General features: G+C 54.8%; 6 protein-coding genes across 6 annotated transcripts; 4 read left to right on the top strand and 2 right to left on the bottom strand.

Annotated features, from left to right (window-relative positions):
* Positions 1-2,192: 2,192 nt before the first annotated feature.
* CH63R_05110 (Extracellular serine-rich protein) lies at positions 2,193-3,007 on the top strand (the record flags this gene model as incomplete). The annotated part of the gene is made up of 2 exons (XM_018300085.1): positions 2,193-2,629; positions 2,752-3,007. The coding sequence occupies 2 exons, from the start codon at positions 2,193-2,195 to the stop codon at positions 3,005-3,007; spliced, it is 693 nt and encodes a 230-aa protein (XP_018161331.1).
* A 777-nt stretch (positions 3,008-3,784) lies between these two features.
* On the bottom strand, positions 3,785-4,435 carry CH63R_05109 (GNAT family; the record flags this gene model as incomplete). The annotated part of the gene is made up of 1 exon (XM_018300084.1): positions 3,785-4,435. One exon carries the CDS (start codon positions 4,433-4,435, stop codon positions 3,785-3,787), a length of 651 nt encoding a protein of 216 aa, XP_018161330.1.
* A 976-nt stretch (positions 4,436-5,411) lies between these two features.
* CH63R_05108 (uncharacterized protein) lies at positions 5,412-5,751 on the top strand (the record flags this gene model as incomplete). The annotated part of the gene is made up of 2 exons (XM_018300083.1): positions 5,412-5,585; positions 5,665-5,751. 2 exons carry the CDS (start codon positions 5,412-5,414, stop codon positions 5,749-5,751), a joined length of 261 nt encoding a protein of 86 aa, XP_018161329.1.
* Positions 5,752-8,045: 2,294 nt separating this feature from the next.
* Positions 8,046-9,011, top strand: CH63R_05107 (Secreted protein; the record flags this gene model as incomplete). The annotated part of the gene is made up of 1 exon (XM_018300082.1): positions 8,046-9,011. The coding sequence occupies one exon, from the start codon at positions 8,046-8,048 to the stop codon at positions 9,009-9,011; it is 966 nt and encodes a 321-aa protein (XP_018161328.1).
* A 2,593-nt stretch (positions 9,012-11,604) lies between these two features.
* CH63R_05106 (Serine/threonine protein kinase) lies at positions 11,605-12,842 on the top strand (the record flags this gene model as incomplete). The annotated part of the gene is made up of 4 exons (XM_018300081.1): positions 11,605-11,714; positions 11,780-12,069; positions 12,142-12,365; positions 12,429-12,842. 4 exons carry the CDS (start codon positions 11,605-11,607, stop codon positions 12,840-12,842), a joined length of 1,038 nt encoding a protein of 345 aa, XP_018161327.1.
* Positions 12,843-13,434: 592 nt separating this feature from the next.
* CH63R_05105 (Alternative oxidase) lies at positions 13,435-15,228 on the bottom strand (the record flags this gene model as incomplete). The annotated part of the gene is made up of 3 exons (XM_018300080.1): positions 13,435-14,576; positions 14,666-14,845; positions 14,889-15,228. The coding sequence occupies 3 exons, from the start codon at positions 15,226-15,228 to the stop codon at positions 13,435-13,437; spliced, it is 1,662 nt and encodes a 553-aa protein (XP_018161326.1).
* Positions 15,229-16,242: the final 1,014 nt, after the last annotated feature.

The following is a 16,242-nucleotide window of genomic DNA, read 5'->3' as shown; positions in this document are numbered from 1 at the left end:
GCGGAGGCGTCTTGGCCCAACCTGGACAAATTGGACATGTCTGGCGTTTGGCGCGAGTGGACGCTATAGGAACCTTATTCGTGTTCCTGGGACTTTTTTGTCTTTACGTTCGTCTCTGCCGACCTGCCGTGATGGGGACGTTGAAAGAGAAGGATGGTTGTTGAGAGACCCGAGGGACCCGAGGAGACTCGGAGAAGGGGGGGGGAGACGAGCATTTGTCGTCGTCGGATGTGTGTAAGTCGAGGCCGCGTAAACCGTGACAGCAGTGACAAACCGTGACAGCAGTGACAACAGGAACAGGAACAGGAACAGTGGCAATACTACATACTAACACCAAACACGACAACAGGGACTGACTACTGGTACAAAACACACACAACACACCCCACTACCGCAGAGAGAGGCCATACAACCACCAAACCCCTGGACGGTCCGGAAGGCGAGACGTTTTAGAGTTTGGCGTGTCAGCAGCGGTACCCCCTCCCCCCCTGGCCTGGGCCTGGGGCGGGTCCAGTCCAACACAATAACGTGTCTTCAGGGGGGAACTGATTGGCCTGCCACCCCAACTTCTCCAACTTTATAGCATCGCTCGGCACTCGTAGCGAGAAACGCCAACATTCATCCCCCCCCCCTCCCCCTGGAGGAGCCGGGGGTTTGGGCCTCCCTGTGTTTCCATTTCCGTTCCTGTTTGGGCACGAACGAGGTTCAAGAGGTTTTGCCATTGTTTCCGAAGACACTTGGTCGGCGAGAGAGAGCCGGTTAGCCCCGTTCCAAGTTGTCGCAGAGCCTGTTCCGTCGCTACCGGCCGGGTATGGGGCCGCGGGCGCGTGACGGAACACGGCACCAGCGAGTGGCGGCTGGCTTACGAGGTGAGAAAATCAAGGAGGGGGGGGGGGGGGGGGGAAGAAATGGGAGGCACACCAAAGCTCCGGGTCTCGACAATGCCGTTGTTCCTTGAAGTGAGACAGACTGGCCCCCATCGACATCGACCCGCCGCCTCCTCCTCCTCCTCATCCTCATCCTCATCCCCCCCCTGGCGCCTACACGTATAACACGACTTTCGAAACGCGATCCGGACGCCGGCCGCGGAAAAGACACGGGGACCAGGTGCATGCCAACGGCGAGTAGCCGTGGTTGGGGTTCCGTCTCCAGCTAGCATGATGAATGAGACAGCGCTTCTTCTCGTGGCATCTGGTTGGTTGGTCCCTTTGGACTCTGACGGGAAACCAAGGCGACACACTTGGAATCGTTGGCGTGGAATCCCAGACGCCGTGTGCCCGTGGCTTGTCTCCCCATCCTGTCGACCGACTAACTGGCTGTGGCCTAGTTATGTCAGTCTAAATGCTCTGCTCTGCTCTCGCACCCATCGAACGGCGCAACTCAACCAGGGGCCAAGCTTGGACTCGAATTAGACTACTGCCCCGGCCCCCCTGGGGGGTTAGCCTGCGTCCTGGGTGGTGTGGGCTGAATCCAGAGGCTTGGCTCTGCGCGACGTTCCTGTCCTGCCTCGCATGTCAGATGCCCCCGGCGCGTTGTAGTAGTGAGATGGGGGGGGGGGTAATGGAAAGACTCCCCATTCCGCGCGGGGCGGAGCTTATTTCTCGGTCACATTATGTCACCTTTTCTTCCTTCTTTGTTTCTCGCGACCCTCTTTCTCCCTCTCTCTCTCTCTAAGGAAGCCAACCAAGCAGGGGGGGTTCAATTTGCTTCCGGACGACCGCGGGGAGGCCGCCGCCGTTGCTACTCTGCTTCTGATGCTGCTGCTGCTTTCTGCGGTACCCCCTGTTCTCCGTCTTTCGTTTGGAACGACATCCTGGTCACCGATCGTTTGGCTGGCGGTATCAAACCGTTGCCTGGGACGTTGGTGGCGCTGGAGGACGAAAGGGGTGAAGGGGAGGGGGAGGCGGCGGCGCGTGCAAACTCTTGGGATGTTCCAAGGGGAGGGGGGGCCAGTTTGAGGGTCTTGATGTTTCTTGAGGCTCCTGGGGCTTATCCCTGGGGCTTGTCCCTGGATAGAGGCTACGATATGTATAAGAGCTCGTCGTCCGTCCCGTAAGAGCGGTGGTTTAGTTTCATCATCATCAACCCAGCCACTTCAACAACCAAACCACTGACCTTCTTTCACCCTCCAGACTCGTGTCTCTCTACCCAACAACTAGTATATACACAAACCAGCTCCCACAACAGCCAACATGCACTCCTCAACCCTCCTCGCCGCCGTCATCCCCGCCGTCATGGCCCAGTACGGTTCGGGCGGCGACTCCTCCTCCTCGTCGACCGCCTCCGCCGCCGCCTCCTCTTCCTCCAGCATCGCCGGCGTCCACGTCGTCAAGGTCGGCGACGGCGGCCTCACCTTCGAGCCCAACTCCCTCACGGCGGCCGTCGGCGACGTCGTCGAGTTCCACTTCTACCCGCGCGCCCACTCCGTCGCCCAGTCCGCCTTCGACTCCCCCTGCCAGCCGCTCGCCAACGGCACCGCGACGGGCTTCTTCAGCGGCCCTGTCCAGGTCGCCTCGGGCGTCGGCGCCGAGGTCTTCACCGTCAAGGTCACCGACTCGAACCCCAAGTGGTACTACTGCGCCACCGGCCAGCACTGCCAGGGCGGCATGGTCGGCGTGATCAACCCTCCGTGAGTCTTTTCCCCCTTTTCTCTCTTTCTCTCCGTCTGCCTGTGTCTGTCTCTGCCTGTCTCTGCCTGTCCCTGCCTGTCTCTTTGGAAATCCACAATGCTGATATCGTTACGCAACACAGGTCCAGCGGCCAACGCACCATCGAGCAGTACGCCCAGGCCGCCGCCGCCGCCCAGGCCAACGTCGCGCCCAGCGCCACCGGCGGCGGCACCCTCGGCTCCGCGGCGACCGGCAGCCCCAGCTCCGCCTCGGGCACGCCCTCGGCATCGTCCACGACCCAGCCCAGCGCCGGCATCGAGGCCCGCGGCGACGTGCGCTGGGGTCTCCTCAGCCTCGGCGTGGCCGCCGCCGGCTTCGTCGGCGGGCTCCTCATCTAAGAGAGAGAGTCTTTCGTCACACGTCTTACTGGAATTTGTGTGTTCTTTCACTTGCCGCGGGGGGTGATGTCTTATTTCTGGGATTGGGATCTCTTGGGGTTTTTTTATATATACCAATGTGCATTTTGAGACGGGCTGTCGGAAAAAGAATGGACGAGGGATTGGTGCGGGAGAGACGCGTGCCATTTTTTTGCATGGCAAAAGCCGGAAGCCTGGTTCCATTGAGTGGACAGCGAAGGCGAACACTTCTTCGATATACATAGTACCCAACTGCAAGCTTTTTGAATTATTACACTCGATTTAAATCATCCTGCAATCTCTTTCTCTGTCTCTGACATTCAGTCGTGTGCCGATGTAGGAAAGGTTGCAAAAGGTTCACGATCCAAAGTTTCATATATTCACGCTCATCGTAGCAGATGCTGTGGAAGGATCCCTCGTTATGCCACTCGTCAACAAATCAACATTTCGGAGGACGCGGGAACAGAGAAGCTCAAGAGTTACTTTTCTTTCAGGCATGGAACATCTCGGCGCTCCTGTGTCATTCTTGACGGTGTTGACGAGAGCGTAGAGAATAAAAAACCTGGGAAATTAACACGCACAACAGGTTGGCTACCGTGATGATGCGACGAGCGAGAACGAAGCGCGGCCCTTTTTGCATTTGGAGTGTTCCTTTGTTTACCATGGTTTCGATAGCCCGGATTAGTATCGTACTTCCTTCTCTGTAACCGTACTCCCCAAGAACTTCAACGCCGCTGGCATCAACACCAGGCATCCTCTTTACTCTTTCTTGATCCCCCTCAGGGCTTCCCACTCTTGCTCCAGCATCCCGTAGCTGATCAGGTCGTGCCACTTGCGATCGAACCAGTGCGCCTCGCGGCTGCGGCCCTCCTCCACGAACCCGAGCTTCTTGTACAGGTGCTGCGCCCGCTCGTTGTACGACACGGTGCCGAGGTAGACGCGGTGGAAGTTGCCGTACCGGAACGCCCAGTCCAGCGCCCAGTTGATGGCCTCGGAGCCGTACCCCTTGCCCCGGAACGGCGCCGCCAGCGCGATGCCGAGCCCCACCGACCGATGGTGCGCCGTATCCCCCGATATGCCACCCCAACCGATGGACAGGAACCCGATGGGCCTCGGCGCCTCGGCCTGTGATCCGTCTGTCTTGTCCTTATCCCCGGCCCCGGCCCCGGCCCCGGCTCCGTGGGGTAAGCAGACCATGACCGTCAGGACGGACTTTGCCATCTGCTCGGTCATCGCGTGGCTGTGCTTGCTGCTCCGGGGCTTGAGCAACTTGAGGTCCGAGAGGGCGACGTTGACCGGGTCGTTCTCGAGCTGGGTGTGGATGAAGGTGCTGTCTGCCTCGTTGTTCTCTACCGCCCGGTAGATGAGCCGCTCGGAGCGGTAGGCGTTTTCGTGGCCGTCGGTGATCATTTTGTTCTCAGGCGAGCAGCGATCTCTTCACGGTGGTTTCTGCTGGGATTGCCTGCGTCAGTCACACAAGTCTACGCGGTCCCATCCATATGCAGTCAGACGGGAGGACCGTGACGAGGAATTTGCGAACCGCCCAGAGTATTTTAGCGAGCCCGTGCGAGACAGTCTTCAAGAACTCGAAGCTGGTGATTGCTGACATCTCTTCTCGCGGCGACCTGAGAAGATGACTGCGCCTACATTTGTTGACTTCCGTCCAAAAGGATCACGCAAGTGATCTCGTCCTCACCTCTCAGTTGACACCGAGCACCTTATCCGTCAAAAATAGTTGAATCACACTGCGATCCTTGAGTGAGCCTGTCTTGTCCGAGTTGTTAACACGCTGGCGTGCCGCAGGCGTGCAATCAAGAAGAGGGGTTACTGATACAGATGGTGCTTATGTACGCGAACCGTGACTCATACTCTCTTATTTGCCCCGCATCTAATGGGGACTCAAAGAACAATGCAGTGCATGTTGAGATAACGGCGAGTGCTAGTGGGTTGATAGTGACTATTTCTTTTTATGCAACACTCAAATCGGTTGCTACGCTCTCATGATACGGAGTTGGATACAAGTCAGAGTTTGTTTATATAGACTGACCGCAAAGCAATGAATAGGATGACTTTGCTCTCCTGCAGCATCGGCTGGCAGCATGGATTGAACCAACGCTGTGGACCAAATTAATCAACCAGCTTTGCCTGAAGCTTCTTTCCATGCAATGCAAGGAGAAACACTGCGCTTCGTGTGAGTGAAAAATTGTTCTTTCACACACTGTAACCCTTGTTATTTTCATTTTCAAATTCCAGTAACTTGAAGCTCATTCGCCAAGCTGAAGCCGTCGCATCTCCCGCCGGTAGCCTCATCAAGGACAGCTCGTCAGCGGGATTACGGAAACGAGGTAGAGTTGTGAAGATGAATGGATTAGATCGAAAAGGGTAAATGTATTGGTTCCGTGCAGCCGTACTACATAACCACTGCGTGCTTGGCACGCAGTGGTCCACAGTTTCGCGGAACAGTCCAACCGACTGTAACCCCCCCTGTCAAGGTAACCTCGATACTGATCAGCGCGTACTGGGGTCTCGCTGCTCCGCTGCCGAGTTCATGCTAGAGCAGGTAAGTATCAGATCGTATGTATCAGAGAGCAAACCCGTTTGATAGCATAGCTGACGTTGTGTCTGCCGTGCTTTGACAGTCTGGTCTCCCGAGCACCCAAGTTACCACAGTGTTGCTGCGATCTCCGATTGTGGCCGTGAAGCGTTGCTCGACAGGAGATTTGTAGGATAAACTACTGCGGAACACCATGCCATCCAAATGATGCGGGGATAGTCTTTTGACAGGGGAGGGGTTTGACGATTGTGCCCTGAAGCTCGCCCCTTCTGCCAATGATCCGTCGTGACTGGTATACGCGGACTTGAAAGGCCATGTGCCGCGTCCGACTTGGACTTGGCGCAGAGGCCGAATTGCCGTCTTGGTCCCACGCTTAGACAAACCACGAGGACTGCCTTTGTTATTGTACCTACAGTATTGAGGTCCAACCCTCCCTCGTAAGAGCAGTCTGTCACAATATGAGAAATGAATCAACTGCAATTGTACTCTCATTCATTTTATGTTGAGAGGGCCATGATCTGTTGCAAACCCCACAGTCCCAACGGGCAAGTAACAGGTTATCGGGTCGCTTGCCAGAGACCAGGCGGTCACCCGCACAAGCGATGGACCGTTTGATTAAAGGGGCTAAAGTCGGCACAGTATCGAGCTGGCCCCTTGCCGTTCTTCCGATATCCCATTCCAGGCCGTCTTAACCTGGAGCATGGCGTTCGGGTCTTCGCAAAGAAGCTTGGCCCTTGTTCGTGAGTCAACGGTTGATAGTTTGGAGATTTATGGGTTCAGCGCTCAATGTTTTCAGGGCAATTTCTCCGTCGGTTCCTCAACCAGGCCGTCTTTCCTGTCCATTACGGCCTTGTCTCCTAAGTCAGCAGTCAAGATCCAGGATCAAAGAGCTTAACTCTATCGTTCGCCGGCTACAGTCAGTAATTAAAAAGGCTCAATTATTGTCACTCTTGGTAGTCAGTATGGCTGGATGAAACTGTCAATTATCTGACCGAACTGGATTTGCTGCTTTTTGGATTTCTGGGATATCAAGAAGATTGCAAAGTTGGTTTTATTGATAGCATACATTAGAACCAAAGGTTGGGAAACGCCTGGAAATACAGACACCCTTCCCGGCAGACCAGCTAAGCCCTTGTCATCCATGCGCCGGGGGCTGGAACCGCGAACGCCGCTGATTAACACTACAAGGGGGTCAACACGAGCCCCTGGACGATCCTGGCAACGGAACCCTCCCAGCACGCACTCCACACTAGCGAAGAAGAAGAAGAAGAAGAAAAATGGTCATCTCCATCGTGCCCATGGCAAACGAAACCGAAGGCGGCAACAGGCACGTACCAGTAGTCTGGAGAGCGGCCATTCTCTGAATGAACCATCTGTGATGAACGCTTGAACAGCTCTGGCATCAGCATCCGTCGACGATTGCGTGAACAACTCAAGTCCAGATTCAAATAATGAATCCATGGGCAGCATGACTATGAAGACCTGGCTGCTTGTATTACTGATGCATAGCTCTATAGAGAAAAATTCATTTCTTCTTGTTCAGGACGATCTTATATCCAGTAAAAATATTAGACATTTTAAGCCTGACAGTATTGCATGACTGAGATGATCGTTGGGTGGACCAGCTCGTCAATGTGAGTTGGGCTTAAGGAAATCCCTGTTGATAACAACACTGGGGACCTTTTTCTTTTTTTTCTTTTTTCCCTTCCTCTTTTCTGGAGTGGCCCGATGGACCTTGCCCTCGACAAACACAAGTAGGGAGCAAACTCTTCACAATCCCACAGTGGTCTGCATGGGCTTTGTCCTGATATGTTTAAGCTTCATGTTTGAGTATATGCAACTGAACGGGGCTCCACTCCCAGGTCATCCAAGAAGAGTCGATGTCGGCTATTCCTGCTCCCAAGAGAGATAATCCCGAGAGCGAGGGGATCTCCCAGCCGCATCTTTGTTGCCCACTTGGGAGCGAAAAAGCGGAAACGTTGGACAAGTCCGCGCGCTAAGCATCATGATCGCTTCCTCGTCAACCAATGAGCAATGCCCAGTTGACCCATCGACGGGCATCTTGCGGCTCTGTCAAGTTGGATTTCACTCTGGACAAAACGGGCGGCTCCACGAGGAGTGTTCCCCCTTTCGGCCGGATACCGCTGCCAGGCACGATGGCGTGAAACTCGATCGGAAATTAAACAGGGAGCTTGATTACGTTGAATGTCTCCTTTTGGAAGAACGATACCAGGAGAATATGGGGCCCAGGAAACATGGGGTTGTTCTGTTTTGTCGGAGACGGATACTGTTCATGTGGAATACTTAAGCATCGGCGACCTCGAGCTCGTCCCAGACTTCCCTCCTCCCATCCAACGTTCCGTTCATTGTCACACTCCCTCTTTTTTCTTCCCCTAACCATCTACTCTTTTCTCTCATTTTTTTTTTTCTTCTCTTCAAACCTTTCCATTCGTTTACAGACACAGGATGTCTTACTTTCTCATCGCTTCCGGCCTGCTTGCGGGCGTGGCCCAGGCCTACACCCAGGTCAACGTCGCCTCGGCCTTCATGACCAAGAACATCGACCCCATCGTCTTCCCGGGCCAGTACGACAAGTCTCACTTGCACTCCTTCTTCGGCTCCGACGCCGTCACCGTCAACACCAAGACCAGCGCCGAGCTCCAGAAGGGCTGCACCAACGCCGAGAACCCCAACGACCTGTCCGTCTACTGGATCCCGACGCCCCTCTACACCACGGACGGCGGCAAGACGTACGAGCCCATGCCCGTGTCGCGCTTCAGCGCCTACTACAACCTCGGCGAGACCCCGGCCGAGGTCGCCATCCCCCAGGACGTCCAGATGGTGGCCGGCGACGCCAATGCCCAGACCAAGTCCGCCATGCCCGCCGAGGCCCAGGCCGAGTGGTTCTGTGAGAACGGCGGCGGCGAGAGCCTCGACGCCAACGGCTTCCCCAGCTCGACCTGCGGCACCCACCTGCAGCAGCTCCTCTACTTCCCCCAGTGCGTCAACACCGAGACCCTCGAGACGGCCTACAAGGACCGCCGCGGCGGCAGCTGCCCGTCCGGCATGAAGTCCATGCCCCAGCTGCGCTTCTCCATCCGCTACGACCTGCGCAAGGTCCTCCCCAAGGGCTGGAGCGGCACCGCGCCCTTCAAGCTCGCCTGCGGGCCCGCCTGGTGCTCCCACGGCGACTTCATCAACGGCTGGACCAAGGAGGCCGCCGAGAACATGGTCGCCACCACCAAGGAGAAGCAGAAGTTCTCCGCCGTCAACGGCGGCCTCGGCGACTACAAGTCCGGTCCCACCTGCAAGTCCGCCGACGCCGACCCCTCCCACGGCACCGGCGACTACGCCGAGAGCGTCGCCGCCATGAGCAAGCGCGACGTCGAGTCTTGGGGGTGGTCCACCAAGTCGCGCTTCGTCCGCGCCTGAAAAAACTAGAACAGAGTTGGAAGCTGGGCGGCAGCGGCGAGCGGCGAGCGGCGGCGTACATGGAACACTTTGTGTCGAAACTTCTTTGTATTATACTACCCTGGAGGATGAACATACTTGGATACACCAACTAAAGAGCGGGCAGCGTTTCTTGGGCGCTGTCAAACTGAACAAACACAAACCTTTGCTCCAACATGACCGATCCATTTCGTGATCCAAACACAGGAGAGCTCGAGGTTGACTGATGGCCACGTCCATAATAAGTCCAAGTTCAAGTCGTCGTTGTGTAGGCGGCAAGTAGCCGTTGAGAAACACTCACTATTCCAACCAGCAGCCACCTGTTCAGAGATATGGGCCCAAGAAGGGAAAAAAGAGCTTGGTTGCGGCCCAGTTTATGACATAACGCCGTCTTTAAGATCCGCGCTGTCAATAACCATTTCTATGCTTAAGTTTTGGATAAACCAGGCTGGCGGGGCAGTTGCGGCACCATCACCCCTTGCGGGTCTTCTCCAACCCCGTCTGATGTCTAGTGTAAATGGAACGACAGGTCGCATGTTTCAAAGGGAGTTCAAGATTGCCTGAATGGCTCTAGTGGAGCTACTCAGCTGGACAAGCAGGAAAGAATTCTGTAAACTTTTGACTAACATTGTAAACCTCACTTCTCTGCATCAACAAAATATATACTGATCATTCAGGCGGACCCGAGAATTGCCACGGCTTTAACTTCTGCTCTACTATCTCAGACGATACGTATGAACCAATATTGCACGAAACAGAAGAGCATTTATCCAACAATCTATGTCATGGCTAGCCTCAAGACTGATGCCGCGAAGATGAAACTCCAGTTACACTGCCGCGCCTAATATCTCTTGTGACAACAAGGTGCGCTTCGTGAGTGTGTAAGGTGAAGCGAGATTCAAAGAAGGGGAGTCAACATGGCCAGTTTTGAATGATAGAGGACGCTGTAGATATCGACACGGGAAGTTGTAAAGTAAGGAAAACATTTCAAAGGCTGAAAAAAGGGTTGTCCCAAGACTACCTTCGCACTGATTTCATCAACACAGAGTAATCAATGCCGTATAGATGCTACACTACGATGGAATCATTTTTTTCCCTTTTATGTCGACCTGTTAAAACCATGGACACAACCACACTGTGCTTGTTCCAAATGTGATGCAGATACAAGTCCAGTCCTTAGTCTAACTATGTTGATCGCGTAAGGCCATTTTCAAGTCGATGTCCGTTGTTGATAATGTAGAAGTGGAGAGCTCGGGTTGTAACTAGACTAATGCCACAGGTAACAGACCAATGCTACATACGCAGAGATGTGAGAACATAAATACATCTGATTGGAAGTCCAGCTTGCAAGTTCTGTGATAATCCAAGGAAATCATCAATGCTAACCAAGGAAAAAGAATTTCGCAACCTGTCAGTCGGTTTTCCTCCCCGAGGTTGATATGGCATGAAATCCCTCATTTTTTTGTAACGAGGTGAACCGACTTGATGACGTTCCCCTTGTCATCGTAACACACGGCAGTGATATGGGATCGAGAATCGGATTCGCTCTGATGTTCAGGCTCGCTACAGAGTGGAGCCGTTAGCCAGGGCAGAGGCGTTAGACATAGTCCATTTACTGCAACTAACCGTGTACAGATTTCGGCTGTATTAGCCGGGATGACATCTTGGTTAGTATAGATCGCCGCCTCTAGGGGTTCTTTAAAGGTTTCGGTGATGGAATCGGTGCGCTTCCAGAGAGTTGTCTTGGTGGCGGCGGAAAGTTTGAGGGTCCTACCTGCAACTGCGTAGGATCCAAGGGCTTTCCGGGAGAGAATTTGATTGCTCGACATGTTTTTGAAAGTTTGCGTGCGATAAAAAAAACACAGGCTTCTTGGGGTATATATGAGTTCTCAAACAGCTTTAAACGTGCTACAGAAAGTGAGAATGTTGGCTATTGGCGAGATTGGTGTCCGAAGTTCTGAGCAAAGGCATTGTTCGAAATATTGGGATATCTAGTGGGTTTCAATAAATGACTGAATGCATGGTTTTCCTTCAAAAGGCCACCACAACCTTTCTTCACTCATCCTCCAGTGTCCCTGACTTCGCCGATGAATCTCGGGCCGCAATAACGGGTTTGGCTGTGCTCTAGGACATGGGCTTTGGCGGCAAACTCCTCAAAGCTTTGGGAAGCACGGTTTGTTTCCAGGCCGGCGTCTAGGGTAGATGATCTGACCATTCAGGTGCTGAAGATTGCGGCACTTTGGGCCCAGAATCAAATGTCGTTTTGCTACAGCCGCCGGGTCTCTCTAGCATGCGGGGGATGTTGGTGATGGACTTGCGTGACGAACCCACCAGGCAGGCCGCCCCAGGCCGGCCCCGCTAGCATCCCTGCCTGGGACAGAGGCTGGCGCTTAACAGCGCGCACCTCCCCCGCCAGCCGATTAACAAACAGGCTAATGACTCAGCACACACAGAGCTCTCTGTCGGCTCCAGATCGTCCGAACCCCAACGACTGACTTCCTTTCCTCTTTACTTCCCGCCTTTCACATCGAATGTTGCCAGCAGCCAGTTCTCAAACCATACGGCCAAAGTGGTAATGGCCTCGCTACTTTCTGTCGGTCAAAAAATTCGGGGCCGCATATCGACGTACTCCATTGTTCAAGAGCTTCATCGCGCAGCAGATCAAGGGGCTGTGTATCTAGGAGCGTAAGTATGCCTTCCCTTCGTCACACCGACAGCCCAAGAAAGAGCTAACGTAACGACCATTGAAGAAACGAAAATGGGGCAAAATGCATCGTCAAGAGCATTCGGGGCCACTGGCGTCTTGAAAACGAGGCCTCTGTTCTACGCAAGTATCAGGCTATGAGTCCCCTGTTTCGCCCACTCGAGGATGAGATTTTGGACCCAGTCGACCCGCCATCCATCGTCTTGAAGTATCTTGATAGCGACCTCCGGGCCGAGTCGAATCGACAAAGACTGTCCCGGCCTGACATCAAGAAGGTGGCCAAGTCGGTACTGGAAGCTCTGCGCATCCTGCACCAGGACGGCATGGTCCACACCGGTACGAGACAGGATGCCTTGGCACTTTTGTGTCGGAGCAGCCCGAAGCTGACCTGACAAAACAAAACTATAGATATTAAACTGGACAACATATTTGTGAACCTTGGCCAGAAGAATGGCGACTCTGAGCGGTTTACCGCCATCCAGCTTGGGGATTGCGGCGGCGTAGTCTCCAAGGACTCCAAGTTTGCCTCAGAGCCGGGCCACCTCATTGGCGCGAGTTTCACCCGCAGCCCAGAAGCTCAGCTTGGCCTTCCATGGGGAACCGCAACGGACATTTGGTCCTTTGGAAACGCCGTAAGTACTCTGTTCAGGTCCTTGGTCTAGGGGCTTCATGTTGACTTTGGACGTCGTGTGGAGATCCTCACCCTACTGTACGGGGGAGGATTCCATCTCTTCAACCCAGCAAACGAGGGCTACAAACCCGAGGACGAGCTCTTTGAGCTGGTGGTACTGTCCCGCATGCACCGCTACTTCGGTCCTTTCCCGGAGTCCTTCCAGGAGATCGCCGACGACAACGCCGCGGGCATCGTCGACTTCATCCACAGCATGGGACCCCCGACGAAGCCCTTTGCTCGGGTGACGCGCCGGGAGATACCGCCCGCCGACCGGGACTTCATCCTCAAGATCATGAAGTTGGACTACCGCGATCGTCCCACCGCGGAACAACTCCTGGAAGACGAGTGGTTCAGCGAGAGCTCCGAAGATACTCGGGAGCCGCTGTCTTCTGCACAACAAGACCGTTCAACTTTCAAAGAAAAGGTTGTAGAATGAGTAGAGACGGAGAGGCTCGAAAGTCCCATCGTGAATCAATTTTCTCTATGGCGTACTGTGTGTGATGAGCACCATACATCTAGGTAATGGAGAATGAACAGTGACTGGTCTTTCCAAGATCAATCCTACACGAGATTTCGGGTTGAAATACCGATAAGATCTGCCAACATGACATCTACGTGTGGCTCTCGTTGTACAACGTAACTGGCTACAGCGTGACTTACGGAGCAGTTCTGCTTCACCACACGTACAGTAGCAATGAATTATTTCTCTTACAAATATTGATGTTCGGTCTGGTAGCGACTCTCGAATTAGTGTTTTCATTGCAGAAAGAAGAAGAAGAAGAAAGTAGCCTAGGGACAATAAGAGGTTTCAGGGGTTTCGCTCTGGAATCCGTCATTGATATTCCTGGGCTTTCAATGAGCGGAAGATATCCCTTCCTTGACTCCCTTGCATTCCTCAACCTACCACCTTGAGACGAAGTTCACACCATTGTTTATTTTGTTTTACTTGAAACCATGCTTGCAATGCGGTTTACCAGATTATTGACACACACACACACTCTCTCTCTCTCTCTCTCTATCTCCCAGCCTCAGGGCCAACACGTCGCCATAACCTGCGGCTCTAGCCTATAATGACCGTTGCCCATGAGGGTACTTAGATTGTCGCGCCACTCCTCGTTTTCCGCCAGCATGGACTTGCACCCGATCCTCTTCCTCTCCTTGGTGCCCTCGTCGCCCTGCCAGCAGTCGGTGGGGTACCCGCCGGTGATCCAGTTCACGGCCGCCGCCCGCCGCAGCGTCAGGTGCCACGAGAAAGTCGAGTCGCGGACGCCGATGAAGTAGCCCGAGTGCTCGAGGATCAGCATGTCCACGAGCGCCTGCTGGTCCCAGGTCATGTTGCGCAGCGAGGCGCCGGCGAAGGTGCCCTCGGGCAGCAGGTCGTTCTTGGTCACGACGGTGATGGGCGCCACGTCCTTGGCGAAGCGGGCGATGCCGGCCGCGTCGCCGCTCGCGACGTAGAGCACCGTCTTCTCCGTGTCCGGCAGGGTCTTGTCGGGGGGGTGCGTGGCGTTGCCCTTGCGCTCCCGCAGCCGCTGGTCGAGGTAGTTGAACTGGTCCTCGTACGAGATCCACTTGTAGTCGATCGAGTCCTTCTCGACGCGCAGGTGGACGCCGATGAAGGCGTTGTCGCGGGCCCTGGGCTCGTCGCTGGTCCGGAAGCTGATGTGCACGTTGAACTGCTGCTGCATCCGCTGGAGCGCCGCGGCCGCGAGGAGCCTGACCTCGTCCCGCGGGCGGACGAGCTCGCTGAAGTGGCGCACCACCGAGGGCGGGTCGTGCGAGGTCGGCCAGAGGAACATGATGGAGTGAAGCCCCATGAGCACCGGCGACTCGGCCGACGGCGGCTTGCCTTCCGTCGCAGACTCCAGCCACTTGTCCAGGGCCGCCGGCCATAGTTCGGGATGCGTAGGCACGGCGAAAACGGGCGGCATGTCCGGTTCGCTGAAGCTTTCGAGTTGCAGATCGTTGAGGGGGGATATGCTGGGCAGATGGCGGATCCGCGCGTCGTCGTAGCCCGCAGGGTGAACGACGAGGTTGGGACAGTGCTTCCCCAGAATCCGCAGGAAACGCCTGTCATCGATCAGGTAGTCGAGGTCCACGTGATCGCTGGTCCGGAAGTCGGTCACGTCGTTGGCGTTTCGGCGGGCGATGCGTGGCAGCTTGATGGACACTAGGGAGAGAGCGTAGGTTTCGTGTCAGAAATCCAGTTGCTGCGGCACGGAGGAGGAGGAGGCAATGGTGGGAAAAGCAAGGTAATACCTTTGGCCTCAATGACATAACGAAGACACTGCAAGAGGTTCAGGCGACCATTGCCAAAGCCTCCATCGAGTAGGGGGCACTCGACGATGACATTGGGATTCCACAGTCTGCTCCCCTGATTGCATAGTGTGTCGAGGCCGGCGTCGGTGGGTTCGCCAGTGATTTCTTGACGAGAGAATTCTGTATAGCAAGCAACATCGGTCTGTTAGCCCATCAAGCCAACCTCGACCGGCCTTTTTCTCCGCCTGGCCGCCGCGGGGGTGTTTTGTTCCCATACCCTGCAGGAAGCTCTCCTCCAAGTTCGACTCGGGCTCGTCGTTAAAGTCTCCTCCCGAAGACGGCTCCGGGTCTGGCTCGGGCGCGAGCAAACTCTCCCCGGTGTAGCTGTCCGGAAGCCCCACGTCCTGCTCTTGTGGTGTGGCGCCAAAGTCTCGTATTGATGGGCCGTAGGAGTTCAGCACGAAGGCCACGATGATGATTGCGACGATCGCCTGGGTGAGAAAGGCGCGATACCGGCGTTGGAATATCAACCGCGTTGTCGACACGATGTTTGGCAAGAGCATCTTGCCAAGCGGCCGAAGGGGAAGAGTAGAGTACACGGGGAAGCTCGCTCCGGAGGGGGGGGGGGGACGGACTGCGGCGAGAGGGCTACCAAAAGAGAAAAGGAAATCGAAACAGCAAGAAGAAGAGAAGCAAGGAGGGGAAACAGGTGGTAAGTGGGAGATTAAGTAAGTTGCCCAAGCACGTGCCAGGTAGTGTAGAGGAGGAGGCATTCAGGTATTTATGAATGTCCGTCCGACATGTCTACCCCTTTACCAAAGGGATGTTTCTCTTCTCTGTATGGCTGCCTCCGGCAAGTTCCCCTTTGGCTGAAATTCCTCGCCTCTTGATGGTGCTCTCACTAAAAGCCCCCCTTGGATGGCGTGGAATGTTAGTCCAAGCCCAACGTCATGACGAGGAGCGTGGCACCAGACGCTTTCGTCCCATCGGTTTTGCTGCTTCACGTCAGCAGGACTTGGTACAGTTCTGTTTTTCTTTTTGCTCCGCAAAAAAAACAACAAAAAAAAACCTTAAAAATGGCCGTTGATGGGAACACTCATGTATGTGAACTTTCTGTCGCCGGGCTCGCACGGAGGCTTGCTTGACTGACGCGGAGCCGCATCCAATGGGATTCTGGGCTGCGATATGTCTAAGGCCTTGTTTCGCTGCATTGGAATTCTATAGAGTAGCCAAGTCAACATACCCACTTTCAGTCACCCCCTACATGCCTATTACTAGGTGAAGCGAGTCTTAGTCTAGTGAACTGCGTCCATGTTGTGTGGCCATCAGTACCAATCTTCATGTACAACCCTGTCACTCATGAGTCAGGCAAGTAATTTCGCCCCCAAAGTAAGACGTACGTAGGGGACAGACAAAGAGTTGGTAGTAGACGACGACGACACAATGGCACAATGGACACAATCGCCATAGTCTCTTTTCTTCTGGGGGGGGGGGGGGGGGGTGGGGGGGGGGGGGATCTTTAATTCTTTTGGTATATTCCGTATGTCCATCGCCTTCAACCAGAAATGCATTTCATG

The sequence above is a fragment of the Colletotrichum higginsianum genome, chromosome 3 (genome assembly GCF_001672515.1).
Source record: "Colletotrichum higginsianum IMI 349063 chromosome 3, whole genome shotgun sequence".
Taxonomy (NCBI): Eukaryota; Fungi; Ascomycota; class Sordariomycetes; order Glomerellales; family Glomerellaceae; genus Colletotrichum; species Colletotrichum higginsianum.
Note: the sequence above shows the minus strand (reverse complement) of the source record. Positions and strands in the feature narration are given on the sequence as shown.